We start from the raw sequence: 22,143 nt of genomic DNA on the forward strand, positions 1-22,143 counted from the left end.
TTTTGACCAAGTGTCACAGCTGAGATACAAATCATTACGGTAACTATTTATTGAAGGTCATACAAATCATTATGGTTTTTACGTACATTAATGATTTTTTAATTAATTAATTGTCATTTATAATTGTACGTATGTGATAATTTAAGTAAATTATTAATACCAATCATCATGTTACGAAGCATTACCATCATATAAACATGATATCACGAGTTTAATTCTTGCCCTTATATTTCTTATGATGAAAACGAGTAATAGAACGGCGGGAAGAATAGATAAAAAGTGGGCTTTCAGTTTGAACTTTGAAGCAAGAAAAGTTGATGGAGAACCATTCTTGGTCCAAACGAATAATCTCCATTAAGATGTATAAGGCCCAACTGATACACAAACCTACAAGGGCCGAGTAAGGTTGAGTACATGGGCCTGCTTTCTATGTATGGGCCTGTACCAATTAAACAGTTATTACAAAAGAGAAATCTCGTGCCTCGTGCGTCATCACGTGCCCTTTCCACTACGTCATACAGATTCCGCTGACAGTTGGGGCTTAGCCGTTGAAAAACGCAAAAAATAGATCCGACGGTCCACGTTTGGTTTCCAAATAAAGCTAGGGTTTCGCAAGTCCCACAGCGTCACCGACGCGACTATATAAACTGTGCTGTTACTCCTGAGCCGGTGCGGTGCAGTTTCAGTCTGCCCTCCTCACACTTAAAAACCCAAAAAAAAAAAAAATTCAATTTGAGTTTCACTTAGTCCGTCGTACCGGTTCGGATTTCGGACCTTTTTATCCCCGTTTTGCCCCTCTCAACTCCTATATCCTCCCAAAAAACCAGAAAACTTCCCAAAATATCATTTGAGGTCTGTAGGTTTTGCATTTCTGTCATTCCCGGTCCTTTTGAGTTTTGCTGTCTCGTTGATCTCTCTAGGGTTTTTGCTTGAATAACAAGGGGAGAGGGAAGCCAAACAGAAAATCTTCAAAACAAATTTCGAGGGACTGTGATTTTTGGTGTGATGGCTCAGATTCAAGTTCAGCACCAGACTCCGGTGGCCGGACCCAACGGCGTGACGGCCAACTCCGGCGGTCCGCCTCAGTTCGTGTCGACGTCGCTGTACGTTGGGGATCTGGACCAGAATGTGACCGACTCGCAGCTCTACGATCTGTTCAACCAGGTCGGCCAGGTCGTGTCGGTGAGGGTCTGTAGGGATTTGAGTACTCGCCGATCTCTCGGCTATGGTTATGTCAACTATAGCAACCCGCAAGATGGTAAGTCTTCTCGTTAATTTCATTGTTTTTTTAATTATATACTTTTAGGTATTATTTGGATAATATTTCCCTAATTGCTTAAATTAACATTTAAATCGGTATAAGTTCCGCAATTTGCATGTTGAAGTAGTTTTCTTTGCTATGAATTTTGGGCCAATTTAAAAATTACTTGGCTGCTTATGGTTGTTTAGTGGAAATGATTTGTTGAATTTACTGTATTTACCATTAGAGAATTTACATTGGTTGAACTTAGAAGTCTGAGACTTTATTTTAAGCGAGGGTGGTGAACCGCACATTTAGAAAAGGTTAATGCTTGGGTTATTGTCATTTGTTATGGCAACATAGGTGTATGTTTTTGAAGTTGGCCAAAGCTTTGTGTGTATGGTGGGTGTGGAGTGTGTTTTGTAGCTTTTATCTTGAGTTTAGACAAGTTTCATTTACATGATTATTTTTATGCATAATTTCGCACATACAACTTCAGGCATGTATACGCGCATATACATTGTACCCATTTCTATTTGAATCATTCTGTCTTTTTGACTATGCAGCTGCGAGGGCACTAGATGTACTGAACTTTACTCCACTGAACAACAAATCCATCAGAATTATGTATTCTCACCGGGACCCTAGTATTAGAAAGAGTGGGACCGGAAATATATTCATCAAGGTATCTATATTTTCTTGGTATACTGGCTGGGATTCCTTTTCTCTCTGTGAAGTATGATGTTTTTGTATGTAAGTGTTTGGCCTTATGTTTACTTTTTTCTTTTTTCTTTTTTTCACATGAATACAGAATCTGGACAAGGCAATTGACCACAAGGCATTGCATGATACATTTTCTTCTTTCGGCAATATTCTTTCTTGCAAGATAGCAACCGATGCCACCGGCCAGTCCAAGGGCTATGGTTTTGTGCAATTTGATAATGAAGAAGCTGCTCAGAATGCAATTGATAAGTTAAATGGCATGCTGATGAATGATAAACAAGTATTTGTAGGACCCTTTCTTCGCAAGCAGGAGAGAGATGGTGCTTGGAATAAGACAAAGTTTAACAATGTCTATGTGAAAAATATTTCAGAATCTACAACAGATGATGACTTGAAGAACATTTTTGGTGAACATGGAACAATTACCAGTGCTGTGGTGATGAGGGATGGGGATGGTAAATCAAGGTGTTTTGGTTTTGTCAATTTTGAGAGTGCAGATGATGCTGCAAAAGCTGTTGATTTTTTGAATGGAAAGAAGTTTGATGATAAGGAGTGGTATGTTGGAAAAGCCCAAAAAAAGTATGAAAGAGAACTTGAACTGAAGGAGCGGTTTGAGCAGAGTATGAAGGAAGCTAGTGATAAATATCAAGGTGTGAATTTGTATATCAAGAACTTGGATGATAGCATTGGTGATGAAAAACTGAAGGAATTATTCTCTGAGTTTGGTACAGTTACTTCGTGCAAGGTCTGTGAATATGTCCTTTTATTTGAGAGTTTGCAATCCAATTCATAACTTCCTCCCTTGGTGGCAGTAAGCTGAAAAACATGTTTTTCTTCTCTGATTTCACAGGTTATGCGTGATCCTGAAGGTATTAGTAGAGGTTCTGGTTTCGTTGCCTTTTCAACATCTGAAGAAGCATCTCGGGCTGTAAGTGTTTTTAACCTTGAGCTGGTTTAAAATAATAAAATTAGAAAATTTGTGGTCAGAGATATTAACATTTGTGATGTGTTTTAACTATCACTTCCAGCTTGCTGAGATGAATGGCAAAATGGTTGCCAGCAAACCTCTTTATGTTGCACTTGCACAAAGGAAAGAAGAGAGAAGGGCAAGGCTGCAGGTATGACAAACAAGGAGTGTGGCCAAAAGTTTGATGAATCTTTGTGGCTTTATTTATTTCTTTTTTTATCCTTGTGTTTATATATTTTTTTATCAGGCTCAGTTTTCCCAAATGAGGCCAGTTGCTGTGGCACCTTCAATGGCTCCTCGTATGCCGATGTACCCTCCTGGTGCTCCAGGTCTAGGGCAACAATTTTTGTATGGGCAAGCACCTCCAGCTATAATTCCTCCACAAGTAAGTATTTCTTGCATTTACTATACATTTTCCTTTTTGTTCAATTGATTTTTTTTTAAGGGGCTATTTGTTCCTTTTAAATTTATTTTTGTAAAAAGTTTGTACTCACGGTGCCGTGTGAATAATTTGATCAATTTTGAAAATACACTCTTAGATGGGTTTTAGTGCTTCCTTCCAAGAGTAATGAAATTCTGTCTCATAATCTTTTTCTTTTTAAAATTATGTAGGCTGGATTTGGTTACCAACAGCAACTTGTGCCCGGATTAAGGCCTGGTGGTGCCCCAATGCCAAACTTCTTTGTTCCAATGGTCCAGCAGGGTCAGCAGGGCCAACGCCCAGGAGGTCGACGTGGGGCAGGTCCTGTGCAACAAAACCAGCAGCCAGTGCCCATGATGCAGCAGCATGTCAGTTGAAAGATAAATCTTTCATCTTAATATGTTATTTTTGTTTTCATGTTTTTGATGTTCCATTTCCCTTTATGTTTCAGATGATTCCTAGGGGACGTATGTATCGTTATCCACCTGGTCGCAACATGCAGGAAGTTCCATTTTCTGGAGTTGCCAGTGGTATGCTTTCAGTCCCATATGACATGGGTGGCATGCCTATGCGCGATGCTGCAGGAGGACAGGGCATGCCTGTTCCCGCTTTGGCTACAGCCCTTGCAAATGCTACACCAGAACAGCAAAGGACGGTAAGCCCATTGGTTTCTGCACAATAATTAATATACTTTTACCGACATTTGGGACACTCAGACGACATGCTTTAGGATTTTCAACTTTTTGATTGGATTTCTCTCATATTGGGTGGGCAGATGCTTGGTGAAGCTTTATATCCCCTCGTCGACCTTTTGGAGCATGACTCAGCAGCTAAGGTGACAGGCATGCTTCTGGAGATGGACCAGACTGAGGTTTTGCATTTGCTTGAGTCACCAGAGGCTTTGAAGGCAAAAGTTGCCGAGGCCATGGAGGTCCTGAGGAATGTTGCACAACAGCAGGCTAACAGCACTGCTGATCAAATATCTTCACTGTCTCTGAGTGACAACCTTGTCTCATGAATTTGAAGAGTGGCATCCGGTGTTGTTTCCGCACAATGTGGAGAGACTTTAGTAGAACTTATTGTTTTGATGTTGGTTTGATTGTAGCGTTTTTGAGAGTTGGAACCTAGACTTGATTTTCTTTGGTTTTCCTGTATTTTCTTTTGGTCGCGTAGGATTTTTGCTATTGCTACATTTGGTTTTTTATTCTTGCTTTATCAACTTCTCCATTTTCTCTTACGTGGAAATTTCACTTTTTTTTTCCTTTATTAAGAAAAAATTTCTTTCATCTGACCAAAAAAATTAGAAAGAGGAAAGGTACGACTTTTCTACCTTTTTGTTTGGTAAAAAGGAAAGGAATAAGAAAGAGGTAAAAATTATACATTTGCAGCTATATCCTTACTTGGAGGATACATATCAAGATGCTTTTTTTAATTTTGTTTCCTCCCACCAATCTGTTCAAAGTTGGACCCATCAAATAGAATACTCCTCATGGCTAAAGATGTCAAATACATTTTACTCCCTCTCTTTCCTCCATCTTTCCTTCTTATCATTTAAATATTTAATTTGAGATGGTTTGACTCATGACTGGGTCGTCTGGTCTTTACCTACCCCGGTGGGCTTATTTCATAAACACTAAACAAAGCATAAACTCAGTAGGTAGAACCCGCGTTTTAGGTACTAAGTATACGTATAAAAACCAGAGCAGCTAGCCAAACACAGTATGTGAAAATTGAAACCATGAATTCCTCAAGTGTCAAACACATTTCAGAGTGCTTTGTCCAGCCACACTCTGCTTCCCAAGACTCAAAGCAGCCCTTCTACTTCACACCATGGGATCTCGCCATGCTCTCTGTACACTACATCCAAAAGGGTCTTCTCTTTCCCAAACCTCAAGAAGCCATGGATGATCCAAACCATTTCATGACTGCTCTGTTGGGCAAACTCAAACACTCCCTCTCTCTTGCTCTTACTCATTTCTACCCTCTTGCAGGTCGCCTTGTAACCAAGAAAGAAGAAGACCCACCTCTGTATTTGGTCCATGTAGACTGCACCAACAGCCCTGGAGCCAGATTCATCCACGCAGCTCTGGACATGTCAATCTCTGACATCCTTTCACCAACTGATGTCCCATTGGTGGTTCAGTCGTTTTTCGATCATGACAGAGCTGTCAACCATGACGGCCACACCATGTCTTTACTAACCATTCAGGTCACAGAACTTGTTGATGGCATTTTCATTGGGCTTTCCTTGAACCACAGCCTCGGAGATGGAACTTCTTACTGGCACTTCTTCAACACTTGGTCTGAGCTCTTTATTGCACAACAAGGAAATCACAACATGCCCAACATTCCCATCTCACGCCCACCAGTCCTCAAACGCTGGTTTCCTGATAACCATGGTCCAATAATCAGCCTCCCATACACAGACCCAGATGAGTTCATAAGCAGACCAGAAGCCCCAAAACTAAGGGAGAGAGTCTTCCACTTCTCCTCAGAATCCATAGCCAAACTCAAAGCAAAGGCCAATGCAGAGTGTAAAACCAACAAAATTTCTTCCTTCCAGTCCCTGTCTGCTCTTCTCTGGAGGACCATAACCCGGGCTCGTAAACTACCTCCGAATCAAGCAATCAGTTGCAGATTGGCAGCCAATAACAGAGCGAGACTCGACCCACCATTGTCTGCAAATTACTTTGGTAACTCAATTTACCCAATTCGATCAGAAATCACCACAGCCGGTGAAGTTCTTGAAAACGGGCTTGGATGGACAGCTTGGAAGCTGCACGAGGCTGTTGTAAACCACAACGACAAGTTGATTCGTGGGTCAGTTGACTCCTGGCTGAAGTCGCCGGCCGTGTACAGATTGGATCAGGTGTTTGATCCACACTGTGTGATGATGGGGAGCTCGCCGAGATTTGATATGTATGGGAATCAATTTGGGATGGGGAAAGCGGTGGCGCTGCGAAGTGGGTACGCCAACAAGTTTGATGGGAAAGTTTCGGCTTTTCCGGGAAGGGAAGGAGGGAGCAGCGTGGACTTGGAGGTATGTCTTGTACCGGATAATATGAGCGCTCTTGAATGTGACATGGAGTTCATGGAAGCTGCTTCTGTACCCCATTATGAGTTTTAGTCACTCGTCTCAAAATAATAGTCGATTCGATGCTTCTGGTTGTGTCTGTGACTCTGTTGGGAAGAAGATGATGATGATCACTGTGGGAGATTTGTATTATTAAGGAGGCCCAAATCAGTCTCGCATGTTATGTTTTGATCTAAGGAGTTGGTGGTGGTTACAGTATTGGGAATTTGGGATGTGGATGTAGTGGCAATGGTGGTGGTGCTCGTGGTGGTGATCACCGTGGTGTGTGTGTGTTTGTTTTTTTAAATCTATATTAGAATTTTAGAAAAGACATCTTTGCAAGTGAAATTTCAAGTTGAAATTTATAACTACCAAATTCCAAATTTTGAACACATAATTTTAAGGTTCTATTATTGATACCGCACAAAAAAATTGGAGATCCTAAATTCTCAACTTACGACTATTAATGAAATATCAGTTTAGATAATGATTTTAAAGTTCACTTTTAAACTCTTAATAATAATTAAGTCTATCTAAAATGTTGTAATGATAAATAAGTCTACTTTGTACAAATAAAATTCACGTTATATTTTCTTCTGTGTTTTTGGTGTTGAGCGTTAGGTTTTTTTTTTTTTTTTTTTCGAACTTGACAATTATTGTCACTGTCAAACCGTAGCAATTAGTAAAAGTATAATACAAGTATTTTATGCAATTCAAATAGTTATTCTCACATAGTGGCAATTACGGAGCGCTCGGTAAATAGTATCGAGTGCTTAGTAAAAGTATCAAATACTCGACTTATTAAAGTGGACCGGCATATCACTGTGTTTTTGTAAGTGAACCAATCGATTATGAGCTTTTTTATTTTGGACTTCAAAAAAAAAAAAAAAAACCTTGAATCCAAACACATTGTAAAATAAAATTATAATTACTGTTGATTAGATATAAACGTGTGTTAAGTAGCTAATTTTATTTAGTCAACATATTTATATATAAAAACGAAGCCTTCGTGTTGTTGCACATTTTCTCACAAGAAAAATGTTATGTCCACTTATAAACCAAATCAGCTCACTAAATGATGTGTCTCAATTATAAAATATCTTAGAGTAGGCTGAAACTTGAATAAATAAAACATTACTACATTATATGATGAATATATTTGATGGATATAGCATTACTTTTACTTAGAAGGCATATGCTATGCACCAAATCAAATATGCTCTCAAACAATAATGTGTCAAGACTCGAAGACACATACCTTATTAAAATTAAATAATATCCAAAGTAGATATAGACTGGAATAAATAAAAACCCTGCCACATCATTTAGCCAACACCATTTAGTGAACAGATCCAATGGATTTAGCATTTTTGCCCTTCTCAAAATTTCTGTATTTGTTTACGAGTTAGATATTAGAAAGTGTGTATAATTGAGAGTGGAAGCTAAAATACGGGGAAAATAAACATAATTATTGATATCATTATCAATCGCCTATGAGGCTATGACATAAAAAATTTGCAAGTTGACTGATGACTAATTGACTACCAGCCTAAGGATCACTTTTTGGATTCCGAAATCCGAACAGCGCCTCCCATATAAAATTTCTGTCCTTCCTTGCTGGATTTTGACACGTGGCCGTCGCACATAATCTGTCACCTCGTATAGCGAATAAATAAGTCCGACCAAATAAATTAAATTTATTATTCTCTCCGAATTTGGAAATATCTATGTTCACATTATAAACTAAAATAGCAAGATCCTCCTCCAATCCAACGGCTCACACATACGACACCGAACCCAAGGTTTACTCCCAATTGCCCCGGTCAGCCTCTGCTCTGACCGTGTTAAACGCCAGTACTACTACTCGTCGTTTTCCGTCGGCTGTACACGTAATCCCCAATAAAAAAACACGCGGTTATCAGACGGTTGAAATAGGCGGAGCACAGTGGCCAAAAAAAAAAAGATTTAGGCGGAGCACGTACACTGGAGTTGTACAGTATCATGATCCACGCTGGCAGAGAGAGTGGAAAGCTTCGGGGCCACGCTACCTGAGCCCTCTTCATAAACCCCTTCACAGTCCCTAAATTTCTACTTGGTTAGCCCAAATCGCAAAAATCCGAAAACCTAAAGCTGACGATCCCTCATTCTACATGGGAGATCCTAGAGCGGCGGCGAAGTCGTTTTCGCTCCCTCCGGGGTGCCGATTCTACCCCTCGGAGGAGCAGCTCCTCTGCTACTACCTCTCCGGCAAGAACGCCAACGCCACCGTCGACCAGGCTGCCAAATCCGACGGCTACGATTTGATCAGAGAGCTGGACCTGTACGACCACGATCCCTTCGAGCTGCCGGACAATGCTTGCTACTCGTACGGCCACGGCGGGAGGAAGCGGCACTGGTACTGCTTCGCGGTTAGGGTTATCAGGGAGAGGAAGGCGAAGAGCGGGTACTGGAGGAGGAAAGGGAGGGTTAGGGACGTGGTGAGCCGTGGAGGGAAGGCGGTGTTGGGCAAGAGGACCAGCTTCGTCTTTTATTTGGGGAATTCGCCAAACACCGCCGTACGGACCGATTGGGTGCTCTACCAGTACGCTCAGGTTGATAACGTTAAGGTAATTTTTCGTACATTCTCAGCTGGGCGAAAGCTTTGCATTGACTTATTAGGGTTCGACATTCTTGTAGAATTTATGGTGTCCTTTGTTTCTTGTTGTGTAATTTAGTTGTTGATTGTATGTAATATATATTCACGATTCTTGTTAATTACTGAAAGGGGAATTTTCCTTTTAATAACCGAATATTTGATGTGAACGCATATATAGCTCATGAGAATTTTAGGTTGTCTGCTCAGCAGATTCGTAATAAAAATTGCCTCATTCGAAGAACCCTAGATTTTTGCTTAATGCAAAATTTTATTCTTCATAATTTTCAATAATTCATCTAATAGCTTGTGTGGATCAAGATATTTATGTTGACTCTTTTTACTGGCCTTTTGAATTTCGATGTCTATTCTTTTTTGATAAATTTTGGATGATTTGGGATATGGACATCAAACAGGGTGAAGTTAAAAGGTGGCCCATTCAGTTGCCAAAACAACCAACCATACTTGTTTCTGAGATCATGTCGTATTTGTGATTGGTGTATTTGGTGTTGAGTAAGCATTGTGTCTTAAGTCGTACTGCTGGTTCGCTCATTACCACACTCTATTGTTTGTCTGTCCATGTGCAGGCTTCTTTTGTACTGTGCCGAGTGTTTGTCAGATCTCATGGTGGAAATAGCGGGTCAGATAATGGTTTAAGTTGTTGTGCTGAAGTAAGCGGTTCCACAGTGCGCCACATTGGAATTCAGCATGATGGATTTGATGCTCCCCTTATAGTTGAAAAGGAAGTACATGTTGACAATTCTGTGCCTAGGAAGAATGAACCGCCAAAATCTCCAAGGAGACTGGGGAGTGAGGTAGATAATCGAATCATGACTGTGCCTGTTTCTATATCAAGCATTCAGGCTAATGAACAGGTAATGTCTTTTTTACAAATTCTCTTGCTACTTCAGTTATGCTACTATCACCATTTACTCATTTACATGCCTGATATACTATACTTCTACAACAATAGAGTCTTATCAAAACTATTTGGTGCTAACAAATGGCTTGACTGTGATCCATTTTGTTTTTTTTCTTGGTCTTCACTATTTTTCCTGATCTTTCACTCTTTATTTATTTCAAAAGTATATTCAATCCCCTTTGGTTTTTTGTTTTATTTTCAATTGGATTCTTTCCTTCATCTGCAGTGCTGTAAAACATGAGTTTGCATTACATAATTCCTATCAGCATATGTATTGCACAAATTGAAAATTTTTCTAATGAATCGTTTGCACCTTTTTCGTTCTGTTACTGACACCAATTGCAGCCAAATACATCAATGATGCTCTGCCATCTTTCTTAGGAATCAAGATTTTTTTGTAGTCTTTGTATTTTTGTACCTGTTTTTAGATCTGTTTAATCCGTACCTTGATAGGTATAAATTATTCAAAATTAAAGTTTTCTGATGGGAAACTATCTAAGTGATTGCTTTCATTAGCGTCAGAAATTTTCTGATGCTTGTTTTATGATTGAAGGTTTGCAGTCAGAAATATCCACATGATTCCAAACAGATGAAAACAGCAACAACCTATGGTTGGAATTTTAACAATCTCAAAACTGTCATTTTGAAATCCTTATAGATTGCCCCATTTTGTTATTTTATGCACTTCATGTTACAAAATATTGAATTAATCACAGGTGGCTTTTTTTTTATTAATTAGTTTAATATTGTGCTAAATATATATGACGGATATTTCGTTTTATTGCATGCTTAGTCTTCTCCTGTACTAAATTATTTTTTCTTAAATTATTTGGATTTCCTTCTGGGCCATGGCTCATGGCTGGTATGCAGGTGCCATCATCAGTGCTCGGTGGTGGTAATCCAATATTTCTTGATGCTTTTGCAACCAGGCATTTACTTTCCATTATAGAGGATGATTTCATAGAGTTGAATGATCTCATCGATTGATCATCCATTATAAATGTTAAAGCAACTGGATTGATCTTATTAGACCGAGTCTTCAAGACTGGCTCTCAAGGAGGTGGATGTTTATCTTAATTTTCCGGCTAAATTATGAGCAGAAACACTTGCTCCGATACTCTCTGTAAAATACACAACAAAGGATGAGAAGGGTTTTTAGTACTGAAAACCCTTTAAGCAACATTAAATCATGAAACCTACTGTTGGTTATGAAGTTGAGAGAGATGTGTGGCAGGATCAACGCCTGTAAAGGTAATTGTTACATAATTTTTCCTTTGAAGGTTATTTTCAGTCCATGCAAGGAAATATTCATTTTGTTTTGGTTTGGGGATGCAGATTGCTCTGTGCCTAAAAAGAGGCAAGGGCTCCACTGGAACAAGAGAGACTAATATGTCTGATGATGGTAAATCCGATATCAAACCTATTAGTATCAGCGGCTTCGCTGTGTTTCATTCCTGCTGCCCTGTACCTTCGATGTGCATACTTTGCACTTATGGAGAACTAAGTTTTTCCATCATCTCTCTCGTGCCTTCCCTTAGCAAGGCCTATTTTTCTATCTATTTCTGTTTTTTATTAAGTTCTTTGCTCTTTCTTATTGCAAAGATTGATAGAACAATTATTAATTCTGGGTTTTAAGTAACTTTGACATCATGATGACATTCAGTTGAATGATTTTTACTTTCATTATGCTATCTCTCGATGCTGCAGAGTTTTGGGAAATTAGCCATGGTATCAATTGAGCTAGATTCTATTTTTTAATGAAAGGTAGTGTATAGGATTTTGAATGAATAAATTGTGTAGGCATTTAAGTAGTCTTTGGTTGGTTGAATGCAATGGAACAAGCATGGGAATGAGAGTGGAATTGATTCAATTGTTTGTTGAAAATGAGTATTATCAATGAAATTCGTTATCGGTTGCATTCCATTGTGCGATTAACAACCGTAATGGAATCAATGTCTGCCCGGGGTCTGTTATGAGATTCGGACTTCAGGCCTAGGTCTATTTTTTGGGTCCTAATGTTTGCAACCCCAAGTCCTAGTTTTGAGTCCTAGTTTTTGTACTGAGCCTCGGGTTGCATGTCCGGCGCCAAGGCCCTGGGTTCCTGAATTTGGAGTCCATGTTTGAGGTTTGAATTCCTAGAGTCAAGTGGATTGTAGGAACTGTAGGAACCCTTTAATTTTGGAATGCACATTCCATTAGTCTGGAAATGGGAATGTCATTCCCATTCTTATGTGTGAACCAAACATTGGAATTGTCCAAACATAAGAATGATTCCATTTTATTCCACCCAACCAAAAACCAAACACGCCCTAAGTTGTTTTGCATAACCGCCAATCATATCACATGTTGTACACTTGTACAAGTACTTTGATTCATATGGGCCACTTTGTTGTCATGACTTCCGTCATTTTGTAGAATATTCTGATGCAAGTATGCTCTTACCAACTGTTAGATGATAATTAATCTAAGTATGCTCTTAATCTAAATATCTAATTCCCATCCTTGTTATATCATTTTCTTAGTCGTCTCTGTTTCGATAATTGAAATTTCTGAATAATTTAGTCAAGCAATTTCAGGGGTGTGACAACTTGACATCCTGTTGAGACTTGAGAGAGACCACCATTATGTAGGTACTGTAGCAGTAGTTGATTATAATATGTTTCAGTTTAAGTTCCCCGTACAATTGTGGCCACACTTGTCTCCCCAGCCAAAACAAATGGTGCTTCAAAGTCAAAGTAAATTGAGGCCTGTGTAGGTTTCTGGTATGTTTTTAGTTTTTACCTTCCAATTCTCATGTGCATTCCCTCCTTCTCTTGCCCAAATTTTGGGTAGCTATGACAAATTGTGGGAATGCTTTTGTGTTTTGTTATTTTTGAACGAGTCAATAATACTGTTGAGTATTTTGACCTTTTTTTTGGCTAATATATAGCTATGTAGTTATCGAATCCAAAAACAGGGGTTGTTTGGTAACTGCATTGATTAGGGATTTAAAAATTGAACACGATTGCTAATGCCGCAATCTCATATCTACTTATCAACTTTAGGTAGGAGGAGCTGTTTAAGTTAAAAGCTGACAAATGGTACCATGAAATTATTTTGCAATTTGTACACATTGACATGAAGAAAGTTGTATTTGATAATTTAACTTCACAAGTCGCAATTAGTTATTGCTTTGCTTCTCACCCTGAAACTTTCAAGTGGACCTATCTGCGTGGATGCTGATTCACCTCTAATTTCTCTTTAAAGATGGGTCAATTTCGCATCTAAGACCAGCACTGCCATCTCTAAGTTATTATTGTGTTAATGCTATTGCCTACCATATGTGTCTCTGTGTTTTCTGTCTGTTTTTTTCTCTGTGGTAATATCTAGCAATTTCATCATCTTGTCTAGAGGTAATTTCATCATCTTGTTTTTTTCTTCATTCCTTGCTAGGAGACAATTTTGCTCCCTGACCCTCTATTAACAAAACCAAAATTAAAATAATATTTTTTACTAACTAATTATTGATTTAGTGATATTTGTTTTTACTAGACAAAAATGTCAAAAACTCTATTTACATTGCCATTATCAGGCCTTCCACAATGCAGCTTGAATCTGATCTCCAAACTCATTTTTTGGGTATAAAATAGGTATAGTCCAGCCACAATGGGCTGGAATATGATCTCTATAATTTTTTGAAACAAAAAAATTATCCCCAATTTTGGGTATAGACTATACCCAAAACCAAATTAAATAGTCGGTCCACTAATAAATAAAAGTTATTAAATAACTGACCCATCACCAAATTAAATAGCTAGCCTACCAATAAATAAATAAGTTAAATATTAATATTTTTATATTTGGGTCTTAATATTATTGTATTGGTGATTTCTAAAATCTATATTTTTATACTTTTTGATATTCAAAATTAATTTGGTATTGATTATTTAGGAATCACTGCTGTTGTAGAAGGCCTCACATGACCAAGAAAATTATGTTGTTTTTGGCGCAGGCCTCATAAGGGTCATTGGTTTTGGTTCCTCAGAAGAACCAATCAATAAATTGGTTCAATAACTACACCCACCCACCTTTTTCAGAAAAAGGATTTAAGAGAGTAATTGCAGAGATTAGGTCCCATACTCTCCCCAACCACCACAACCTTTGCCCGGGCAACTCGCTCTCCCTCCTATCTCTCTCTCTCTCTCTATAGGGCAGCACATTACCTCCCACTAACTTCCAAGTAATTTTGTTTATTGCAAGTGTCAAATTTGCACCACTCAATTTTTATAGTGTGTTGTTTTGAATTTGATGCAAAACAAATTCAACAATTTGATGCAACCCCAATCCAACCCAACTCAACCCAATTTTTAATATAGAGTATTCTGAGATATTCTTCTGGGATGAGCCCTTGGCGTGTTCCCTAGCTAGAGTTTTAGGCTGTCAAGTTTTCTCCATCCCCTCAAAAGCACCAAAATTCCTAATATTCGCTTTGGTGGAGGAATCGTCAATCTTATCCCATCACTGAGAGATTATATTAATAATGTGGGTTTTTCAAAAGAGCTATTACGCAAATGGGTTATATAAGCAACCCATAAGGACAGCATGGAGTTAGTTTTCGTGGCCTCAAATTAAAACACACACATCTTATCAAAAAACGAAAAAAAAGTAAAACACACACACACCCCCATATACAAAAAAAGAAAATAATACTATACCAAGATAAAAAGCAAAGCAACCACCTTTGAAAGGTAAGAGGGAATAGAAAAACAAAAGCACCAAATAGGACCAAAACTAACGTGAAAGAGGCCCACGAATGAGATATGAACGGTAGGCAACAGCAACACCATTTAAAAGAGTTAGGGAAGAACCTGGTGGGAGGATACTTAATAGGGACATTAGGTCTTTGTATTCACACCTCTTTTAAGCAAAGTTATACACACAATGCATACCAAGACACAAAGACTCCTCCTTGTGTGGCTTAAAGGGTCAAAAAAAGAAAAAGAAAATGCCTTTCCTAGTGTCTTCAAAATGATCAAGCACCAAGACCAACAAGGCAATACCCATGCCCATTTGACACCAAAATTGTACCGACAGAATAATTAAGTGACCCATATGGTAATTCGTTTTTGGGTCATTATTGTTACCTCCTACCCAGAAGATAGATTTTCATTTTTTTTTTGTTGGGTTTGTTTTCTTTGTCCAACCATGTGATGGGAAAAAAAGTCTGAAAATAGATAGTCAAAAATTAATAGATAGTCAAAAATTAATAATACTCCAGCCAGATGGCCCAGATCTTTTGGGAAGATGAACAAAATCTAAAGTCATCCAAAGGGTGGGACCCGGTATATATCATAGCATGCCACGTGTACTCACACAAATTCTTTACCTTTTTTTTTAATTTTTTGGTTGGGGGGGGTCACAACTCAAACACAGCTCAAGCTCACGAAGTCAGAAAGGGCTCCTCAAGAAAATGCAAGAGAAAGTGAGAGAAAGAGGCAGGGCATGTGAAAATGTGATGGTGTATGTTATGATATGAGAGGCAGCAGGTGCTTGGCGTGAGGCTAAGGCACAATGGGAGCCTTTGGGTCTTTTATATGTTGGTTTCAGAGAAAAAAAAAGTAACAGTAAACTAAAACTAAACCTAAAAGTGGCTAAAACCAAAACCCAAAATTAAGAGCCATTTGGTAAGCGGCCCAACTCCGAGTCTCCAACAAAGCGCACCTGGTTTGAACCCTTTTCTCTCTATCTCTATCTTCAACACCTAGTAGGTGGCGTTTGTTTGTTTTCATTTTATTTATTTTTTTGTATTTATTCTTTTTTTCTTTGATAGGAAACTGCTCTATGACCATTACTCTCCTTGGTTCTCTCTCTCTTTGGGTTATTTCGTAAATTAAAGATTACTGTCCTCTTTAATCTCTCTCTTTCTCTTTCCGTATTTCATTTCATCCACCCAAAGGGCCAAAGCCTCTCTCTTTCTCTCCCAACCCCATTGCTCTCTCTCTCAGTGGGTTTTGTTTTGTTTTCTTACCTCTTCATTTTCTTGGGAAAAAGGAAGAAAGGAGAGGTTTTTCATCATCCTCCCGGAATCTCCGGGCTAGTCCTTTTGTTTTCTGATCCATATTTTTTAGATAGATCGGTTTCTTCATCTGGGTATGTAGATTTATTCGTTTACTTTGTGTTTTTCAATCGATCGGTGGGTGATAAGATTGGATTTGAAAGACTTAGATTTTTTTTTATGGGTCGAATTTTTATTTTTGTTCTTGTTATGCTTGTTTGTTATCTGTGGAGCTGAATATGTAAAGGGAATAGCTTTGTTTGAAGCCTTTACACCTTTCTAACAGACCCAATATTCTTACTTTCTCATCTCGTCGGTTTTTTGGTTTGTCTGTGTCCTTAATATTTGATATCTGTTTCTGGGTCTTCATTTGTTGTTTGATTATGTGAATCCCTTTTGATACTAGCTCCTTTGGAATGAGATTTTGGCTTAAGGTTTTCGGCCATCCATATTTGACCTTGTCAGTGGGTGAACCGATCTTGAAATTTTACCAGTAAATGGCTTTGATCAGTCCATATCTAATTTTACTGTCAATATTTCTTCGTGTGCTGTGTGTGTGGTCAGTTGTCTGTTTGAAAGCTTGCACCTTTCAATTGTATGACATCGTTGTGTGCTCTAAAACTTGCATATTTTCTGGTGTGTGCCTATTTTATGTGAATTTGATTCCCTTGGAAGTGTTTCATTTGTGGGTTTTATTTTTTAGATCATTCTTTCATTTACTGGTGGGAGTTGGTGTGGCTGGGGTTTGTGGTATGTGGAAATGTGAATGCTATTATCTCTCTTGTGTTTATGAATTTAAGGATGTTTGCACATTCAGTCATTCACTCTTTTACTTCTGTAACATTGGTAAAGAACATTTTCTTCTGGTGCTCAACTGCTAGCAGGTCTGAATAGCATGGGTTGATTGATCATTATCTCATCATTAATCTAAGCTCAGTTTGTGTCTATCCATTTGGTCAAGTAGGTTCTGGTGCCATTGCAAATACAGATAATAGTTTTCAAAAATCACCCTCTTTACTCCCAAAACACCCACAACAGGAGCATAAAGTTATAAACCTTTTTTTTCTTCTGAAGCATCAGTAGCCAGTAACAGAGGTTATGATCCTTTCAGCTTCTTCATTCAAGTCGGAGTTGAACTTCTGATACCTGTGTAATTTCACACATAATCAACAGCAGCAAAATGTTAAAAGGCATTGCCAGCAAGCAACAGAACTTACACTTCCCTAGCCTCTTCCTCCAATTAGGCATTCTAAATTTTAAGACCTGGAACACTTACATTTTTTAGAATTCCTTGGCCTGTGCAGGAGATTTGTGTTTCTCTTACTCATCAACAAAAGGAACAAAAAACGAAATATTTCTCTTAATTTTGTATGTATAACTTACATTACAGCTCTTGAATTATTGATATTTATAGCCTTTCTTCTACTTTGTTGTGTCAGATCTGCCAAAGTGCACATAGCGTATTGGTTGTATTGAAGGCCTCTTCAAGTTCTTTACGTATACTTTACAAGGAGATTCTTATTGGCCCTAATGCAAGGGCAGAGGGGTACTATCGGTTCCTTGCCTGAAATGCTAGATTTTGACCATGGAAGTGCATCAAATGATGCTGCTATAGATCAGCAGATTTGCTGGAATGGCACAAGGAATCCTGCAGAAAATCGGATTCCGGACTATATACAATCACCCAGTGATATGAATGTTGGGTTTGTGAGTTCTATGAGCCACGAAAGGCAGAACTTGAGCAGATGGTGTTTGGGTGAACCGAGTTCAAGCAACTCACAGGGTGATGTAAGCCGTGATGAGCGGAAACCCGAACTTGGATGGTCATCATCAGTGGATCCATGTGGTGAAGCTGGTCCAAGGTTAGAGGAGCGGTGCTATGAGCCAACTAATAACCTCTCACTGGACAATAATGTGAATACTATATTTACACAAGGTTCCAGTTCTGATGCAGTTCCACAGAATCTGAACCTAAATGCAGGTTTTGCGGGTCATGGTGGTGATAATAGTCAAGCCTTGGAATGTCCTAATACATACAAGTATAATGTTTCTGAAAATGAGCGGGTTCGACCCGCTATTAGTTCTGATCCTTTTCTGCTTCCTTCTGGAAGTGGTGGATTTTTAGTGGGTGAGAATGATGGCAGACCAGGTTGTTCATTGGAGGGTCGCCGTGTATCTTGTAAAAGAAAGGCTATTGAGGGAAATATTGGACAGTCTTCTGTAAGTGGAAGTTGTAGTTACTTTCAGCGTACAGATAGCGGTGCAAGGCCTTCTGTTCCTGCTCACTATAGTGCAGGCAGCAGCCTAAGCATTTCTGCCCCATCAGAACAGGGGAATCAACGACTTGGAGCAGGTGGGAGAGAACTTACTTCTGACAGCATGCCTGATGCAAATGTTGGAAGAAACTCAGAAAGCTCTCACAGAAACTTCCGTGTGAGAATAAATCCATCAAATCAGCAAAATGCTGTACCCCCTACTAGGTTCTCAACAGGGAGGGCTGCTCGACATTCTAGTGTCTCCTCTTCCCAGCTTCCACCAAGTCTTCTTTCAGTTGAACAAAGTCTGGACCTGAGACCAGCACCAACACTAGATAATATGAGTTCACAGAACCAGCCTGTTGGCATCCATGTTCCTGCTTTGCCACAAAATGTGCAATCGTTAAGGTGGAGTGGAGGCTCTAGCTCAAGAACTGGCAGCTTATCAAACTCTGTTGTTTTTGGAGACAGAGATGCTCCACTGCGTGAGGAAGTGGGGTCTAGAAGCATGGCGAGAAACATTTTGGATCATCCTATTTTTGTACCAGCAACTGAATTGAGAAATTTGGCTCGACATCCTGTAGGTGCATCCAGTAGAAATTTAGCCGGTGGAATTGCAAGTATTCCTGGAAATGTTGCTTCTACATCCCGGACTGGCTCAAGTTCGAGTCTTCATCCAGCATCTGCTCCTACATGGGTTCCTCATCACAATTCTTATCCGCAATTTCCTCGAAGATTATCCGAATATGTTCGTCGATCATTGTTTTCTGCTGCTGGTAATGAGTCTGGGATTGGGAGCCAGAGCGGTAATTATTTGCCAATGCGTTCTGGCCCTGCATCATCACAGGAGATGCTGCAATCATCTGGAGCTGGTAACCCCGGTCACCATCAGTCTCACCCAAGGTCAGCATCATGGATGGAGAGACACGGTGATGGTGGACTTGGGGTTCCCTACTCGTTACGGACTTTGGCTGCTGCCGGTGAAGGAAGTAACAGGCTTGTATCTGAGGTGTGTTTTAGAACTCTCTTCTGTGGCTGTGAGGTTTTTCCTTCAAAATATATATTTGTTAATTTCATCATTTAAAGCATTCTGATGGATGTCAGGAATAACTCACATTTGTACTTTATCACCTATTGATTGTGATACCATCAGATATCTGATTATAATTACGATCCCGATGATCTACGGTTTAAGTAATCACCTGTTTGCTCCTAGTCAATTATTATCATTATACTTTTTCTCCCTGTATTATCAATATAACTTTTAGTGGTTCTGATATTGAATGTTGTCTGATGGTGGAGATTCTTTTTTCAACGTATTCCATATGTTCAATTTTGTATGTTTTAGAGTCTCTATCACAATATAATCAATGGCATCAATTGTGAGAAATGTAAATTCGTAGGATGAGAGAATATTACTACTTTCATATCTTTTATATACATAGGAAATCACTTTTCATTTTCTACATCGTTGGATGAAAATCCTAACGGTTAATAGGATAAAGGTTTAGAGCATGTAAGTAGGCGAGGTGTGTCTTATTCACAATTGTCATCCAACAACGTAGAACATGGTATGTGCCTTATTAAACTATTAACTAATAAGTGCTTGAACAATCCTCTCTTTCTCTCTCTCTCTACATACACAGAAGCATTTAGCATTCTCAGAAATATGTGTAGTCTCTTCTCAAATGTTCATAATTAATTTCCCGGAATGTTTCAGTCAAGTTTATCTACTTTGTGTAAAAATGAATTTTGTTATAGTTTCTATTTTTTATGTCTCCAGCTAGTTACATTATCGAAATTTCATGTTATTTCACTAATTCATCTAGAGCTTATGAAGATTTTCTTTTCTCTCTTTAGCAGATTTGCAATGTCTTGGGTCTGATGCGAAGGGGCGAGAGCTTGCGATTTGAGGTTAGAATTTTATTTATGCTGTGTATATTGAAGCATATCAGTCTAATTAGTCTTGAAAAGGAATCTATTGCCTTGATAAAGCACAATACTGTAATCTGGATGTCTTTGGTTGCAAATAGCTAGAAATCTTTCTTCAGAAGCCATAAACTTGAATTCTGATTATTGATTAATTAAAAGTTAAACTGATATGTGAAAGACTTGGAGAGGCTTCATTAAATGATATTAATAGCATCTAATGATGCTTAGAGCTTCTAATAAGCTGTTATAAAACTGCGGTAACTTGTAAAAGTTGTTTCCAAACAGGCACAACTCATGACATTTTAAACTATTTTGAATTTTCGTAAAAGTTGTGTCTACAATTTAGGTGTAATTGTTGATTTTGGTAAAGCAATTCAGTTGTAATGCCTAAGCTTATCCAGGACATGCCAATTGCTGAACATAAAGAAACGGATGAAAAAGGAGTCTCTGGATGATTAGATTTAGAAGTCCATAAAATTGAGATATCATGTAAGAATTAGGATGGTAAAAGTAGCTCAGGGAGCAGGGAAATATTGGGCCTTGCCGCCTCGGGATATTACATTTTTACTTTGAACAAAACGGGATTCTGGTTTTTGAAGTTAAGGGCATGAATATTTTCTTCGTAAATTTGGGGAGTCAATGTTTCTTATTTCTGGTATAACAATATTTTAACTAAATTCTATTAACAGATTAGAGAATTTTCTCTTTGAATGTGGTCTGACATTTGAATTCTGCTACTTTGTGTCAGGATGTTATGATTCTTGACCAGTCGGTACTTTTTGGCGTTGCTGATATTCACGACCGGCATAGGGATATGCGACTTGACGTCGATAATATGTCTTATGAGGTAATTGATACATAATAAAGAAAAAAAAAAGTCAATTTGTTTCCCTATTGTTATAAACGAGATTTCTAAGGCGAACTTTATGATTAATATAGGAATTGTTGGCTCTGGAAGAGCGCATTGGAAATGTGAACACTGGATTGAGTGAAGAAACTATATCAAATCGTTTGAAACATAAGAACTATATTGCAGTAGGATCTCAGGCAGAGGCAGACGCAGAGCCATGTTGTGTATGCCAGGTAAATACCACATGATACTGTGTGTCTATGTTAGTTATAAAGTTTCTTTTTTGCTTGATTAATTTTTGCTATTATATGCAGGAGGAATATAATGAAGGAGATGATCTTGGAATGCTTGAATGTGGGCATGATTTCCACAGTGACTGCATTAAACATTGGCTGATGCACAAGAATTTGTGCCCCATTTGTAAAACTACAGCCCTGGCACCGTGAGTCGGCATCAATGTTTTTGCAGGCTAGTTTTTCCTCCAATTAGGCAAAGAGGGTTGCTAATGGAATTGGGCTGCTGCCTATATTGGTTCACCCAGTTCCAAAGCCTCAATGCCTCTCCTTTCCGTGTTTGTCGAACTGAAGTTAGTCCAAGCCACTACTTCACCAAGAGTCGAGTGGAAATTTACTATTATTTTTTATTCTATATAAAACCAGTGACCTCCTATTGGAGGCAGCAGAAAATTTCGAAGTTGGAAAAGCAAAACTGGTACTGACTTTTCATTTTATCAATGAATGACTAGGTTTCAAGATGAATGTTTTGTAATGGTTTGATCCCTTTGTGCTCCAGATTTTTTTGGTATATCTCAGATTTCAAGATCTCATAGGCCTTTTTGTTTCTCTTTGAGGTTTCCATGGTGCTGCTGCATGGTTGTTCAAACTCTGCAATGCAGTCAGGTCTTAGATCTTATTACTAGGCTCTCAATTTTTTTGGTATTTACAAAAAACGTTCAAGAGGTTCATCTTTTGGTGTTGACCAACGTATGTATCATTTTATTGTTATGTGCATATGGTATGACTCTGTTATACTTTGAATGCATGTGGCTTTATTAGCTGTGAACAACAAAGGTAAATGCCTAGTGCAAGTTTCCA

At 38.6% G+C, this 22,143-nt stretch overlaps 4 protein-coding genes across 8 annotated transcripts; all 4 read left to right on the forward strand.

Annotated features, from left to right (window-relative positions):
* The first annotated feature begins 647 nt into the window (after positions 1-647).
* On the forward strand, positions 648-4,588 carry LOC147278745 (polyadenylate-binding protein 2-like). Its single transcript, XM_086250528.1, has 9 exons — positions 648-1,258; positions 1,807-1,925; positions 2,052-2,708; positions 2,814-2,891; positions 2,992-3,081; positions 3,178-3,315; positions 3,543-3,719; positions 3,803-4,006; positions 4,127-4,588. Exons 1-9 carry the CDS (start codon positions 1,006-1,008, stop codon positions 4,367-4,369), a joined length of 1,959 nt encoding a protein of 652 aa, XP_086106654.1. The 5' UTR covers positions 648-1,005; the 3' UTR covers positions 4,370-4,588.
* A 353-nt stretch (positions 4,589-4,941) lies between these two features.
* On the forward strand, positions 4,942-6,926 carry LOC147278746 (putative acetyltransferase At3g50280). Its single transcript, XM_086250533.1, has one exon. The coding sequence runs from the start codon at positions 5,090-5,092 to the stop codon at positions 6,476-6,478; it is 1,389 nt and encodes a 462-aa protein (XP_086106659.1). The 5' UTR covers positions 4,942-5,089; the 3' UTR covers positions 6,479-6,926.
* A 1,329-nt stretch (positions 6,927-8,255) lies between these two features.
* On the forward strand, positions 8,256-11,927 carry LOC147278747 (NAC domain-containing protein 96-like). 3 transcript variants are annotated; one of them, XM_086251373.1, is made up of 5 exons: positions 8,257-9,030; positions 9,644-9,931; positions 10,532-10,589; positions 10,849-11,229; positions 11,314-11,923. In XM_086251373.1, the coding sequence occupies exons 1-4, from the start codon at positions 8,575-8,577 to the stop codon at positions 10,875-10,877; spliced, it is 831 nt and encodes a 276-aa protein (XP_086107499.1). In that variant the 5' UTR covers positions 8,257-8,574; the 3' UTR covers positions 10,878-11,229; positions 11,314-11,923. The 3 variants fall into 3 exon arrangements, with proteins under 3 accessions (XP_086107498.1, XP_086107499.1, XP_086107500.1); XM_086251372.1 differs by having other exon boundaries at positions 8,256-9,030; positions 10,532-11,229; positions 11,314-11,927; XM_086251374.1 differs by lacking the exon at positions 10,532-10,589 and having other exon boundaries at positions 8,547-9,030; positions 11,314-11,915.
* Positions 11,928-15,657: 3,730 nt separating this feature from the next.
* Positions 15,658-21,803, forward strand: LOC147278748 (putative E3 ubiquitin-protein ligase RHG1A). Of its 3 annotated transcripts, none has more exons than XM_086251575.1 (6): positions 15,658-15,681; positions 17,452-19,276; positions 20,128-20,181; positions 20,948-21,046; positions 21,139-21,282; positions 21,364-21,803. In XM_086251575.1, the coding sequence occupies exons 2-6, from the start codon at positions 17,543-17,545 to the stop codon at positions 21,493-21,495; spliced, it is 2,163 nt and encodes a 720-aa protein (XP_086107701.1). In that variant the 5' UTR covers positions 15,658-15,681; positions 17,452-17,542; the 3' UTR covers positions 21,496-21,803. The 3 variants fall into 3 exon arrangements, with proteins under 3 accessions (XP_086107701.1, XP_086107700.1, XP_086107703.1); XM_086251574.1 differs by lacking the exon at positions 15,658-15,681 and adding an exon at positions 15,866-16,107; XM_086251577.1 differs by lacking the exon at positions 15,658-15,681 and adding an exon at positions 15,866-16,107 and having other exon boundaries at positions 20,131-20,181.
* Positions 21,804-22,143: the final 340 nt, after the last annotated feature.

The sequence above is a fragment of the Dryas octopetala genome, chromosome 7 (assembly GCF_963921425.1).
Source record: "Dryas octopetala chromosome 7, drDryOcto1.1, whole genome shotgun sequence".
NCBI classification, from domain to species: Eukaryota; Viridiplantae; Streptophyta; class Magnoliopsida; order Rosales; family Rosaceae; genus Dryas; species Dryas octopetala.